Source organism: Schistocerca piceifrons, chromosome X (assembly GCF_021461385.2).
Source record: "Schistocerca piceifrons isolate TAMUIC-IGC-003096 chromosome X, iqSchPice1.1, whole genome shotgun sequence".
NCBI classification, from domain to species: Eukaryota; Metazoa; Arthropoda; class Insecta; order Orthoptera; family Acrididae; genus Schistocerca; species Schistocerca piceifrons.
Genome location: NC_060149.1, coordinates 538,849,224 through 538,862,659, shown reverse-complemented (window position 1 = coordinate 538,862,659; position 13,436 = coordinate 538,849,224). Strand labels below are relative to the sequence as shown.

The window sequence follows — 13,436 nt, the reverse complement described above, 5'->3', positions numbered from 1 at the left end:
CCCACCCCTCCCTCGCTCTCCCCCACCCCTCCCTCGCTCTCCCCCACCCCTCCCTCGCTCTCCCCCACCCCTCCCTCGCTCTCCCCCACCCCTCCCTCGCTCTCCCCCACCCCTCCCTCGCTCTCCCCCACCCCTCCCTCGCTCTCCCCCACCCCTCCCTCGCTCTCCCCACCCCTCCCTCTCGCTCCCCCCACCCCTCCCTCTCTCTCCCCCCACCCCTCCCTCTCTCTCCCCCCCACCCCTCCCTCTCTCTCCCCCCCACCCCTCCCTCTCTCTCCCCCCACCCCTCCCTCTCTCTCCCCCCCACCCCTCCCTCTCTCCCCCCCCCACCCCTCCCTCTCTCCCCCCCCACCCCTCCCTCTCTCCCCCCCACCCCTCCCTCTCTCTCTCTCTCTCCCCACCCCTCCCTCTCTCTCTCTCTCTCCCCACCCCTCCCTCTCTCTCTCTCTCTCCCCACCCCTCCCTCTCTCTCCCCCCACCCCTCCCTCTCTCTCCCCCCACCCCTCCCTCTCTCTCCCCTCACCCCTCCCTCCCCCATTTTTTCGTTTCAGAAGAAGGTTTTGGCTGAAAGCTAAGCGTCTAACACTCTTTTCATGTGGCTGTCTGCAACTCATCATGTCAATTTTATTGTTAGTAGTAATCTGTCCTTTCCCTAATATTGTTTAAATTCCAACCTGGAGTTTCCATTGTTTGAAATGTTACCCACTCATATGACAATTAAAATGTTTCGTTTGGTGGTTTGTGTGCCTTCTGCATGTCCTTACAAATGTTTTCACTGTTTCCTTGTCCTACGATCACTTGTTTTTCATGGGGGCCCTCTCAAGTAGTAAAAGTTTAATTATACCCACCCTATGCATGCAGAGAATAGCAAAAACATTTTAGAATTAATGGGGGGTTTGTAGGAATATTGACATAGATTGAGTGAGAGAACACTTGCAAGATTTGTAGCTCCTTACTTCAGTCACTTGCCATTTCTGAAAGAATTCCTCTTGTGATTTCTTTTTTATGACACTAGTTTTGATTTTCTACACAAGTCATTAGAATAAGAAATTCGAAATAACTGTTATGTGTGCATAACATTCAATATGGCTAATTGATTTAATTTTTGTTTCAGTTTAGACTTAAAAAATGTGGTGTTCAGAATCGCATCTATCTAGTAGAAAGCCATGGAAATAATCAGCATCTCGGACTGCCACTCAGTACTATTGAGCAGGCTGCTGCCAACACACATGTTGTAGACGAATTCATCATCACAAGAACACCAGGGCCACTGGGAACTATTAAATACCTTAGCTGCGTCACCAATTTTATTACAAGGACATTCAAGGTAAGGGTAAAAAGCATCTTAAGTAAAGAATATTGAAGGTACAAAAAATTAATTAGTGAGTTCACAGTATGCATTGGAGGGGCAATATGGTAGCACATGAGTTTCTGCAACAGAGCTGCTATTCCTCTTTAAAGCAGTTCCTGAATTGTTCTCAAAAGATTGAATGGGCTCTGCTCTGTCTTTCCCACCAACCAACAATACTCAACAACACCAGAGATCAAGCTTGGCTGGGGCTTGTGGCAGGTAGATGTGCCAAATACACAGTTACAGAAATAATCAAGTGTCAACTGCATTTCAACAATTCGTCTTAAAATGAGTCCATTTTTGGAAAATGAAATTTGCCTCTCATTCTGTACATGACATGTCTTGCCACCTCCCATGGGAGTTGCTCAAGAATCTCTGTGATGCTGTTGTGGCAATCAAATATATCCATCACAATCTCACCACCTTTCAGGGGGTCCACAACTCTTTTGTGGATACGTGCGTAGCGAGCACGGGACCCCGAGCTAATGTGGCCCTCCTTCCTTTCCGGGCTGCATACCTTCCTTTTCCGCATCCTTCCCTATCCCCCATCTTCGCCCCCCCTCGCCTCACCTCTAGCTCTTTCCTTCCCTTTCTCCCCCTCTGGGAGTATGGTTTGTGCCTACATCCGGAGACGGACGCTCATAAATGTCACACATTCTTCACCTTCTCTGTTTGTATATCTTCATCCTTCCTTTGTCCTTCTCTTTTCCTTACCTCTTCTCTTTCCCCTTTTCTCCGCTGCGGCGTTTGAGACCTCTCTTCTTTCCTTTCCCTTTCTTTGTTTTTCCCTTCCTTTGTTTTTCCCTTTCTTTGTTTTTCCCTTTCTCTTTCTTCCTCCCTGTGCGTGTCTGAAGGCCGACCCACGCATTTTTGTGCGTAGCCGGTGACGGGGTAACGCGTAATTCCCCGCCCCGGGTAGACAGGTAGGACATGTGCGTACCCCCTGGTAACGGCCAGGCCCAGGGAGGGGTGATTACCCGAGCTGATACCTTCCGAAAGTGCCGATTGGTCCCTCCATCCGTTTGTCGGGAGGTGTGACCTGAGGTGTGAACAATCACCTAAGGCGGGAGTGCCCTCAGAGTGGCCCCCACAAGGGAGGAGCGCGCCATCGGAGACACCGGTAATCATGGGGGATTCTTCCGCAATGGTTTCCTCACCTTCCACTATGTCTGCTCACAAGCGTAAGTTCCCTGAGTCTCAGCCACAGACAGTTCTTCCGTCGTTGCCACAGTTCCTTGTTGTTTCTCGGTCTGACGAAGGTCACAACTTCTCCACGGTCAACCTTTTCATTATTCAGAAAGGTGTCGATGCAATTGCAGGTCCTGTAAAGTCTTGTTCCAGATTACGGGATGGCACCTTGTTGTTAGAAACAGTCAGTGCCCTCCAGGCACAAAAATTGCTGCGTACTTCACTGCTCCACACCTTCCCTGCCCGGGTTGAAGCGCACTGCACTTCAAATTCCTCGCATGGAGTCGTTTATACACACTCCCTCGATGGATTGTCTGATGAAGAAATTCAGCACTACCTGTCTGACCAGGTCATAACGGCTGTTCATAGAGTTATGAAAAGGGTTGACACGAACGTCATTCCAACCCGCACTGTCTTCTTGACATTTGACAAAGTTCAACTCCCATCGAAAATCAAAGCAGGCTATGAGATAATTTCCGTTCGCCCTTACGTCCCAAACCCTACGCGTTGCTATCGGTGTCAGCGATTCAATCACACCAGCCAGTCCTGTTCCAATCCGGCCAAATGTGTTACGTGTGGCATGGATGCCCATGAGGGTGCTTGTCCACCTCCATCCCCTCGCTGCATCAACTGTATGGGTGACCACGCTGCTTCCTCTCGAGATTGCCCCGTTTTTAAAGACGAAAAGGTCATCCAGGAAATCAGAGTGAAGGAAAAGGTGTCGACCTTTGCTGCTCGAAAATTATTCGCCAGTCGACAGCCCACCATGCCTCAGACAGGAAAATACAGCACTGTCCGTGCTTCTCCTCGGCCAACAAAGGAGGCGGCCACGCAGACTTGCGACCTCACCTTTAGTGCCACGGTCGTCAGATCGGCCAGCGCAAAGATCACCTGTTCAACCTCACCACTTTCGCCTGCCCACTCTATGGCTCACACTTCATCGGGTTCTGCTAAATCTCGAGCCCAAAAATCAGACACCAAGACTTCGAAAAAAGAGCATACTCGTGAAGATTTTTTACGTACCCCAACTTCACAACCATCGGTTCCTCCTCCATCTGAACATCATATTTCCAAGAAGGCTACTAAGAAACCCAGTTCATCTCCTTCTCCGCCAAGGCGTGTCCCATCTACAGCACCACCTGGCGGAAATCGCCCTTGGCCGTCTTCTGTGTCGCCGAGGCGCACTGCTGGCAGCCGATCAACCGGCCGATCGCTGGTGGCAGGAGCTGCTCCTGAACAACCTATGGATCAGGATCTTCTGCCTTCGGCTGAATGCCATTCCATGCTGTCGGTCGCAAGCTCTGAGCAGTCACTGAGTTGACAGCGACCTTGGTCACATTCCTCCATTTTCTGTTCACCCTATGTCCATTATCCACTGGAATATCCGCAACATTCGAGCCAATCGGGATGAATTGTCGATCCTCTTACGATCCTACTCGCCGGTCATCTTCTGTCTTCAGGAAACAAAGCTGCGTCCCCATGACCGCTTTGTTCTCCCCCATTTTCAGTCCGTCCGATTTGATCTCCCCTCTGTTGAAGGCACTCCAGCCCATGGAGGACTCATGATTCTTCTCCATGATACTCTCCATTATCACCCAATCCACTTAAACACTTCCTTCCAAGCTGTCGCTGTCTGTCTTTCCCTTTCTGGATATACCTTTTCTATTTGTACTGTATACATTCCATCGTCCACACCAATGGCACGAGCTGATCTCCTTCATCTTCTTGGTCAGCTTCCACCCCCCCTATTTGCTGATTGGGGACTTCAATGCCCTCCACCCGCTTTGGGGATCTCCACATCCTTGTCCACGTGGCTCACTGTTGCTAGACGTCTTCCACCAAGCGGATCTAGTTTGCTTCAACACTGGGGTCCCTACATTTTTGTCTGCCTCCACGACAAATTTCTCTCATTTGGATCTTTCGGTCGGTACTGTTCCGCTAGCTCGGCGCTTCGAATGGGTCGCCCTTGATGATACACACTCGAGTGACCACTTTCCATGTGTCCTTAGACTGCAGCCTCAACTTCCATATATGTGCCCGCGACGCTGGAAGTTTGCCCAAGCCGATTTGACACTTTTTTCATCTCTAGCGACATTCGATGACCGTCACTTTCCCAGCGTCGACGATGAGGTCACACATATTACCGACGTTATTCTTACAGCTGCGGAACGTTCAATACCACGCACCGGCGCCCCCCAGTGGGGACGTGCCGTGACGCAATACGTGAGCGGCGACGTGCTCTTCGCGTTTTCCACCACCATCCTACTTTGGCCAACTGTATCCGCTATAAGCAGTTCCGTGCGCGATGCCTCGCGTCATCCGCGATAGCAAGAAGGCAAGCTGGAAATTCTTTATTAGCTCATTTAACACCTTCACTCCCTCGTCGGAAGTTCGGAGTCGGCTTCGATGGTTCTCAGGCGCGCCTAGTTTCTCCCCGGTCTCTGGGCTCACTGTCGCACATGATACATTAGTGGACCCCGTCGCAATTTCTAACTCATTGGGTCAACACTTTGCTGAGATTTCGAGCTCTTCAAATTACCCGCCAGCGTTTCTCCCAAAGAAACGTCCAGTGGAAGTGCGACCTCTTGCTTTCTCCTCTCAAAATCGCGAAAGCTACAATACTGTTTTCTCCATGCGGGAACTCCAACATGCACTCTCTTCTTCTCGTTCCTCCGCCCCAGGACCGGATGGTATCCACGTCCAAATGTTGCTGCATTTATCAACCCATAGTCTGCGTTACCTCCTTCACCTTTATAATCGAATTTGGACCGACAGCACTTTTCCCAGACGATGGCGGGAAGCTATCGTCGTTCCTGTTCCGAAACCTGGAAAGGCCAAACATCTCCCCTCTAGCTATCGCCTCATTTCTCTCACGAGTACTGTATGTAAGGTTTTGGAGCATATGGTGAATTGCCGTTTAGCTTGGTGGCTGGAGTCCCGCAGTCTTTTAACACCTGCCCAATGCGGATTCCGAAAGCATCGTTCTGCAGTTGACCATCTTGTTGCTCTCTCCACTTATATCATGAACAATTTTCTCCGGAAACGCCAAACAGTAGCAATATTTTTTGATCTGGAGAGAGCATACGATACCTGTTGGAGGACAGGCATCCTCCACACACTGTTCTCTTGGGGCTTTCGAGGTCGGCTGCCCCTTTTTCTTCGCGAATTTATGGCAGAGCGCACATTTTGAGTGCGGGTGAACACTACTCTCTCCCGTACTTTCTCCCAAGAAAACGGGGTACCCCAGGGCTCTGTGCTGAGTGTTGTACTGTTTGCCATTGCCATAAATCCAATTATGGATTGTCTCCTTCCTGATGTCTCGGGCTCCCTCTTTGTGGACGATTTTGCGATCTACTACAGCTCTCAACGGACCAGCCTTCTTGAACGACGTCTTCAAGGATGTCTCGATTGCCTCCACTCTTGGAGCATCGAAACCGGCTTCCGTTTTTCTCCCAGTAAGACCGTTTGTGTTAATTTTTGGCGACGTAAGGAATTTCTTCCACCCTCCTTACATCTAGGACCTGTCAACCTTCCATTTTCGGACGTCGCTAAATTCTTGGGTCTTATGTTTGACAGAAAACTGTGCTGGTCCTCCCACGTTTCCTATCTTTCGGCTCGCTGTCTGCGATCCCTCAACACCCTCCGTGTCCTGAATGGTACCTCCTGGGGAGCGGACCAAGTGGTCCTTCTCCGCCTCTATCGCGCCTTAGTGCGCTCGAAATTGGACTATGGAAGCATAGTCTACTCCTCTGCTCGGCCGTCTATTCTTCAGCGTCTCAACTCTACCCACCACCGTGGATTATGTTTACTGTCTGGAGCTTTTTACACCAGCCCTGTGGAAAGCCTTTATGCTGAGACTGTTGAACCTCCGCTGTCCAATCGGCGAGCAGTCCTTCTGAGTCGGTATGCTAGCCATCTGTCTTCCATGCCTGCTAATCCAGCCCATGACATTTTTTTCGACGCCTCCTTTGATGTAGGGTATGCAGGCCGCCCCTCCTCCCTACTACCACCGGGAGTCCGCTTCCGTCAACTGCTCCATTCTCTTTCCTTCCGCTTTCCTAAAACCTTCTTGACAACTCGGGGTACAGCACCGCCTTGTCTCCGTCCCCGGATCTGCCTGCTCCGTGACCTTTGTCAGTTTCCCAAGGATGGTACCCCTTCACTTGTTTATCGTCGGGCATTTTCTGCTCTATGTGCACAAATGAAGGAAGCCACATTTATTTACACTGATGGCTCAAAAACATCGTTTGGTGTAGGGAGTGCCTATATTGTTGGCGACACCCCAAATCAATTTCGGCTTCCCGACCATAGGTCGGTTTATACTGCGGAGCTTTACGCTGTTCTCCAGGCTGTCCATTACATCTGCCGCCATCAGCAGATACAGTATGTTATCTGTTCAGATTCTCTCAGCTCTCTCCTCAGTCTCCAAGCTCTCTACCCTGTCCACCCTCTGATCCACTGGATTCAGGACTGTGTGCACTTGCTCCACCTGGGGGGCGTCTCGGTGGCGTTCCTCTGGCTCCCGGGACACGTTGGTATCTGTGGAAATGAGGCGGCCGATATAGCGGCCAAAGCTGCAGTCTCTCTTCTTCAGCCAGCTATTCAATCGATTCCCTTCGCCGATCTACGGAGCGTTTTATGTCGTCGTGTTGTTCTTTTATGGCACGCACATTGGTCAACACTTCCCCATAATAAATTGTGGGACGTGAAAGCTCTTCCTTGTGCTTGGACCTCTTCCTCCCGAACCGTCGTCGGGAGGAGGTAATTTTAACTAGACTCTGGATAGGGCACTGTCTTTTTAGCCATCAACATCTTTTAAGCAGTGATCCTCCCCCACTCTGTCCCTACTGCTCTCAGCTGTGGACGGTAAGACACCTTTTAATTGAGTGCCCCTATTTTACTCCGTTACGCGCCCGTCTACAGCTGTCGCTTGATATATTGTCAATTTTAGCAGATGACACGCGCTCGGCCAATCGCGTTCTCGAGTTTATTAGTGCCAGTGAAATGACGTCAGTCATTTGACGCTTTTTTTGGGGACAACCAACCCCTTTCTGTAGTGGATTTTTAAGCCTTCCTTCTGCTTTTAGTTTCTCCAATTTTTTGAGTTTCATTCCCATTACTGCTGGTTTCCATTTTCGGATTTTTACTGTTTCCTAAGTGACAGACCGGGCGCTAATGACCATAGCAGTTTTGCGCCCTAAAACAAAAAAAAAACCTCACCAATGTTTGTGTGTAATTTTTAACTTGCTTCTGTTATTCTGATTTGCCAAGAGCTCAGGCAGTTTGTAACACTAAGGGCTGAATCTTATATTTAAACCACCTTATTAGCTAATTCTTCCATAGGAATATCAGGATATTTATAAAAGTTGATGGTTGATTCTGCAGTTAAACAAATTCAGAGAGATTTTCATCTAAGTATGCAAATCACATTGCAACTGCTTAGATTGTCACCCATCTTCCAGTTGTGGCACTTCACTCTTCTTTTCCACAAATCTGCCAGAATGTAATAGCATTTCTCGTACATATTTCTTCATTATTGATGATTATACTTTCTGTGAATGATTTTAGAAGCCACTAACAATATATAATAAAGTATTAAATACTAATTCATAATGCATAAGAATTCATTTAGGAGAAATTTTCATCACTTGTATTATGCTGGCCAGGAGAGGAGAATAGGTGACAGACTACTCTAAAGTGTCCCTTGGAAAGGGCCATGGGACAAGAATTTGTTTATTTAGATAAAGACATTAAGCTCAGTGGGGGTAATGCTCACTGTGTCCTCCTTAGCATTCGATAAGCTGCACATGCCTTGTAGGTTGTGTCAAATGGAGTGCACCCTAGGGAGTTAAGTATTTGTTGGCTGAGTTTGTGTATGGTGAATCCAGAACTCCTGACCTGCAGGTTGATTTACACCACCAGTCCTCTACTGACATAAACTCTCTATGTGCTTCAGCAACCACTATGTGGTCTGACAGTGGAATTTGTCTCTCTCTTTGAGTGTGCACATTGACATAACTGACCTGATCACAAAATTTGTCCAGGCAACCAGGACTTACTCTGTATGGACCTTATTTCCTCTAGCTGTTCATAAAGTTTCTATGAAGCTTACCTGTTATATTAAAACCACTTTGTGGATCGGGTGAATACACAATGATACACAGAATTTCAGATGGCGCTTTTTATACTAAAGGGACAAAAGGAAATTTTGAAAAACTGTCATCCTTTTATATTCAGAAAGCATAGTCTGCATGGCTGGAAACCTGAAATTGGTTAAAAGGCTCAGAAATTGCACTTTGTTAATGGAGGCCTCTACCACATGGCTAGCAACTATACTCTTAAATGTCATGCATCTTGGAGAAGATCCCGTTTTGACTAAGCTGCACAGTACTCTTATACATCCAAGGGGTTATGTCATGCAAGGTTCTTTTAAATAAGGAAATATGTGAACTGAAGGAAGAATGGGAGAGTGAAGGTGTTATAGACATCATGAATGTTATTGAGAGGGTTAATAGCAAGCTGCAGATGAAGACCACTTTTATCCAAACTTTTAACGCACCTGAGCTTCTGAAGTACTTAAAAGCAGGGTTCATCCTCATAAAAATATGACTAATTCTTTAAGAAGCTCTGCCCAGAATTTGGACACACTATGCTGACATGTAAGGGACAGATAAAATTGCCGAAATTACGATAATATAACCCTTGAGAAAGAAACACAATGTCCATCTCAGCCAGCCTGTCTTCATTGTGACAAAAATCACACTAGCTGAAGTCGAGATTGCTTTGTATAGTGGGAGGCAAGAAAAATCCAGGAAATGAAGACCAGAAAGTGTGCATCTTTCAGAGGAGCTAAGATGGAGATCAAAGCACAGCAGCTGCCTGCCTTTGCCACGTTGTTCACATCAGTAGTGAAGAAACAGTTAGCAAACATAACCGCAGCAACAGTCACAGGTAACAAATGCAAACATAAGTTTATGTCCTGCAAGTTTAGTTGCAGAAGCTCACCAATAGCAAAGCAGGTAACTTCCTCTTGGCAGATAACTAAACGTGCTGTATCTGTGGTGAACAGTCCACCATCCTCATCTGAACAGGCAGACAAAATGCAAATTCCTTGTGTGCTTCAAATTTGTGGAGACACCACCACCACCACCACAAGTCACTTTCACCAGTCACTTATTAATAGAAAATTCTCAATGTGTTGAAGAGAGAAGGAGAAAAGCTGATGAAAACCTCCGAACTAAGATGGTTCTCATACTCCAGTGGAAGTTCATGTGGTTCAGGACATGTGGAGGAATGAAGACTGATCTCATAGGAAAGACTTCTCTGCCCATGTGTACAAGAGACACATTTTAAAAATTACTATGCACCTGTACTCAGAGGTTGTAGGCTCCACAGAACAGATGACCTTACTGGTGATAGTGTGAGGTTTGGGTGGTATTGTTCATCAGGGACACGTGCCACTCCTCACCTATGCTATTAACCACAACACTGTAAGAAGTGGGTGTCATGGTTCAGGTGTATATTTATGTCAGTGTGCTCTGCATCTCTCTCATCTAAATGAGCCCATTCATGGTGAAACCCTTAAAGCAATGTATTGTTTAACTCCCCCATTTCTTTCTCATTTTAGGAGATTTTGGCACACAGTGTGCTGTGGGGAATGACCTCTACCGGCTCCAGGCATAGAGTAATTGAGGGTGCCACACAAACAGCACATGTTGTCGAACATGTCGTCATTATGTATGCAAGAACCACAGTGCACCAGTCTCAAAATAAGATACTTGGTCAATCCCAATTTGGTTCTAGATCAGGCTACTCATTTTGCTATCTTCTCTCATCCTTTTGAAAAATTAAAGTCTAGTCCCCACTTTTGGGTTTCACTCACATTTTTTGCACTATTGTGGGTCTTTGAGGGAAGGGTACATTAGGTGGCATCCTATCTGTGAGATATGATAACCACCTTCATATCCCCAGTACATGGGCAACTACTCCTGCCAAAAAGATAAGATGGCAGCTAGTCTGACATAGTGACGTTGTCATGTACCCTGTCAACTGTTGGCCTCCCTGGTAACTCAGGGCTCTCACAGACGATACCTAAGCTGATCTCTTCATGTAAGTCAAAGAATAGATGCCTATTCATTATGGGTACCAGGACTCTGAGCAGTTACAATCAAGCCAGGTGGTCATTGCAGTGGGTGTTTAACACCTGTAGGGAAGCCATTTCACCAAATTATATGGTTTCATGATGGAAACCTCTCAAATGAACTAAACTAATCTTATCCTATTCAGTTGCCGAAAATGGAATTACCGGCATTACAGGACCAAATGTATCATCAGTCTTGTATGTCAAAAACTTCTGTCTGTACTAAAGTTCTACGTCATTGTGCTCAGCAGCAGAATGTCACTTTCAGACAGCAGTCAGAAGACATGGGTATGGACCTAAAATTGTGGACATAGTTTATCATCTACAAAATTCTGGGTCACGCACTTTTGCAGAATTTGATCCATCCACTTACGCCCTGAATTGTATCTGGACAAAAAAGGGTGGAAGTATTAGATGACTTTTGCTTTTTAAGACTGCTGTTTGACCAAAAACTGACTGATATAAAGTCGACAAAATAAAACTGTTTGCTCAGAAAATGCAAGTCCCACATCAGGCATTCTTGGCGTGTACGGTCATTTCACAAATTGTGGCAATAGATTTGGCACATTAATGCCCATGTTGGCTGTTGCATCAGCATATTAGGATGGTAGTGAAATGTACTATACACAACATTGCAAATTAATCCCAATTAAACATTGTACATGGAAGTATAGGAGGTCTGCAGTGATTGTGAAATATGCAGTGATTTGACCGACTTCACCAGATGCGATCTGAAGGAGTGTTAGTGTCACTGTGCATGTGGTAGCATCTGTTGTCTTAGTGAGTACAACATTGGTGCATATTAATTGCAGACTTTAAGAGAACTATTGTAGAGCATGTGTCACGTGGGACAGTGCTTCCATGCATAGAGACTGAGTGATAGGGAAGTGTGCAGGGGATGACGTCTGTGCATGCATGGTAGCAGAGAGCAGGCAAAATCAGTGTTGTGGAACTGTGTTTCTGTGAACAACAGTCAGGTTCATGTGCCTTTGGTAGATTGTATTATACATTGAAATCTATGAAGGGAATAAAACTGTTTAAAACCAATTTTGATCAATCATCTACATGAGAGAAACTTGCATCACGTCTTGACGTTGTGTCCACTGCTCCACGGCATATTGTCTGTGTGACATCAGAAAGGGAGAACAGCTGTTGCACCTTTGTGAAGACCTCAAGTGCTTTCTCAAAATAATGATTGTCTAGTAACGAGATTATCGAAAATGGTTGCAATAATTATAGTTTGTTGTGATTTGGTCTATATTATAAGTAAAAATGTAATACGCAATGAAATTAACTTCAAACTCAAACCGAAATAATTACATTTGCTGGACAACTGTTTCTACTCCACATAGTTTTTTAAATGTGTATAATGCATGGTCGTGGGTGTGTTTGATTGCAGTTCAATGTAAATCACTGTGTGTAAACAAGAATTACTGGTAACAAAGACAAGTGCAAAAGGCTATCATAAAAACTGGCAGTATATTATCATATTTTTTGGTGTGAACGGGTGTTATGAGTGTAAATTAACCTGTTCGACATTATGGTGAGAGAGCACATTAATGAACCATTGAACAAGCAAACAATTAACCATTATCTGTAAATAACGTGACAGAATTTTGATTGATAATGTTGAAAATCACTGATAGCTTGCCAGGTGATCCCCCCTTTCATTTTAAGACATTTTCCAATATGTGCTTTGAAAATGACAGGGGTTTACTTGTCGAAATATTGGAGTTTTGGCGAATTTATCCAGCCGCATTTTTGTGAGTAATTGGAGTGTACAACATGCTGAGAAAAGCTTAACTTCTCCTTAGGCAGTGTGTTGAACATTATAGTCGGAACACTTCATAGGCTACAAATTCTTAATCAGCAAAGGCTAGGAAGTTCTCATATACTACTCATGCAACTGATATGTTGACAAGCACATTTTTCAAACCATGAGTCTTTAAAACCAAGACATATTATTACTGTATTTTGTTCCAGAGTCTCACATTATACCACCATTGGCACTGCTATCAAAGAGCATGTCCATACCATCTAATTGTAAATTTAGGATGATCTATTCAAGGCTGAAATCTATCTTGCACATCCCTATCAAAGTCTTCTTTCTGAAACTTTTCAGCATGCAGCACACAGTGTGCCCATGCTGAAGGAGGATGTTTATTGCTTCATGCACATGTGCTTCAATGTCTGTTATCTTGAATTTTTTTCCCACATAGCTCTTAACCTGTGCCCAAACTAATTCTCTTGGATTATACTGACTTCGATATGTGGATAAACGCAAAAATGTGTGATTACATTCACATGCAAGAAAGTCAAATTTGTATGTTCAGTCACGTGACTTGTATAAATTTACGAGCTGCAGGAATTCAGCACAAGTCTGACTTATACTGTATGGAATATTTTTATTTCTCACCCAGAGCACAATGTCCACTTTTCTGATGCTTGTACCAGGTATTTCTCTGTATTGGCATGGTGATTACAGTGACCAACTTTGAAGAAAGATATGACAAGAATTATTCAGTGAAGCACTTCTTGAAAGAGACAGCATTCATTTCCAAATGGTGTCACTGTTGTTACACCCAAATACAAGTTTAGTCTTGGGAACAACACCAGAAGAAGAGCCAACATGCAGAATAATTACCCCAGAACCTTTTCCTATGGGAACTTTAAAACCGCCAGTACCATCATTCAAGTTCCAGCAGGTATTCATGGAATGATTCCGATTCACCCACGTTTCATCAAGGTAATACACTA

The 13,436-nt window shown here is 45.6% G+C and overlaps 1 protein-coding gene across 3 annotated transcripts in view; it reads left to right on the top strand.

Annotated features, from left to right (window-relative positions):
- The window catches only part of LOC124722035 (crossover junction endonuclease MUS81), a 203,342-nt gene that overhangs the window by 152,043 nt on the left and 37,863 nt on the right, over positions 1 to 13,436 (top strand). For all 3 annotated transcript variants that reach the window (XM_047247225.1, XM_047247226.1, XM_047247224.1), the window contains one exon: positions 1,115 to 1,327. In XM_047247225.1, coding sequence (XP_047103181.1) covers positions 1,115 to 1,327 — 213 coding nt within the window. The remainder of the gene's footprint in view (positions 1 to 1,114; positions 1,328 to 13,436) is intronic.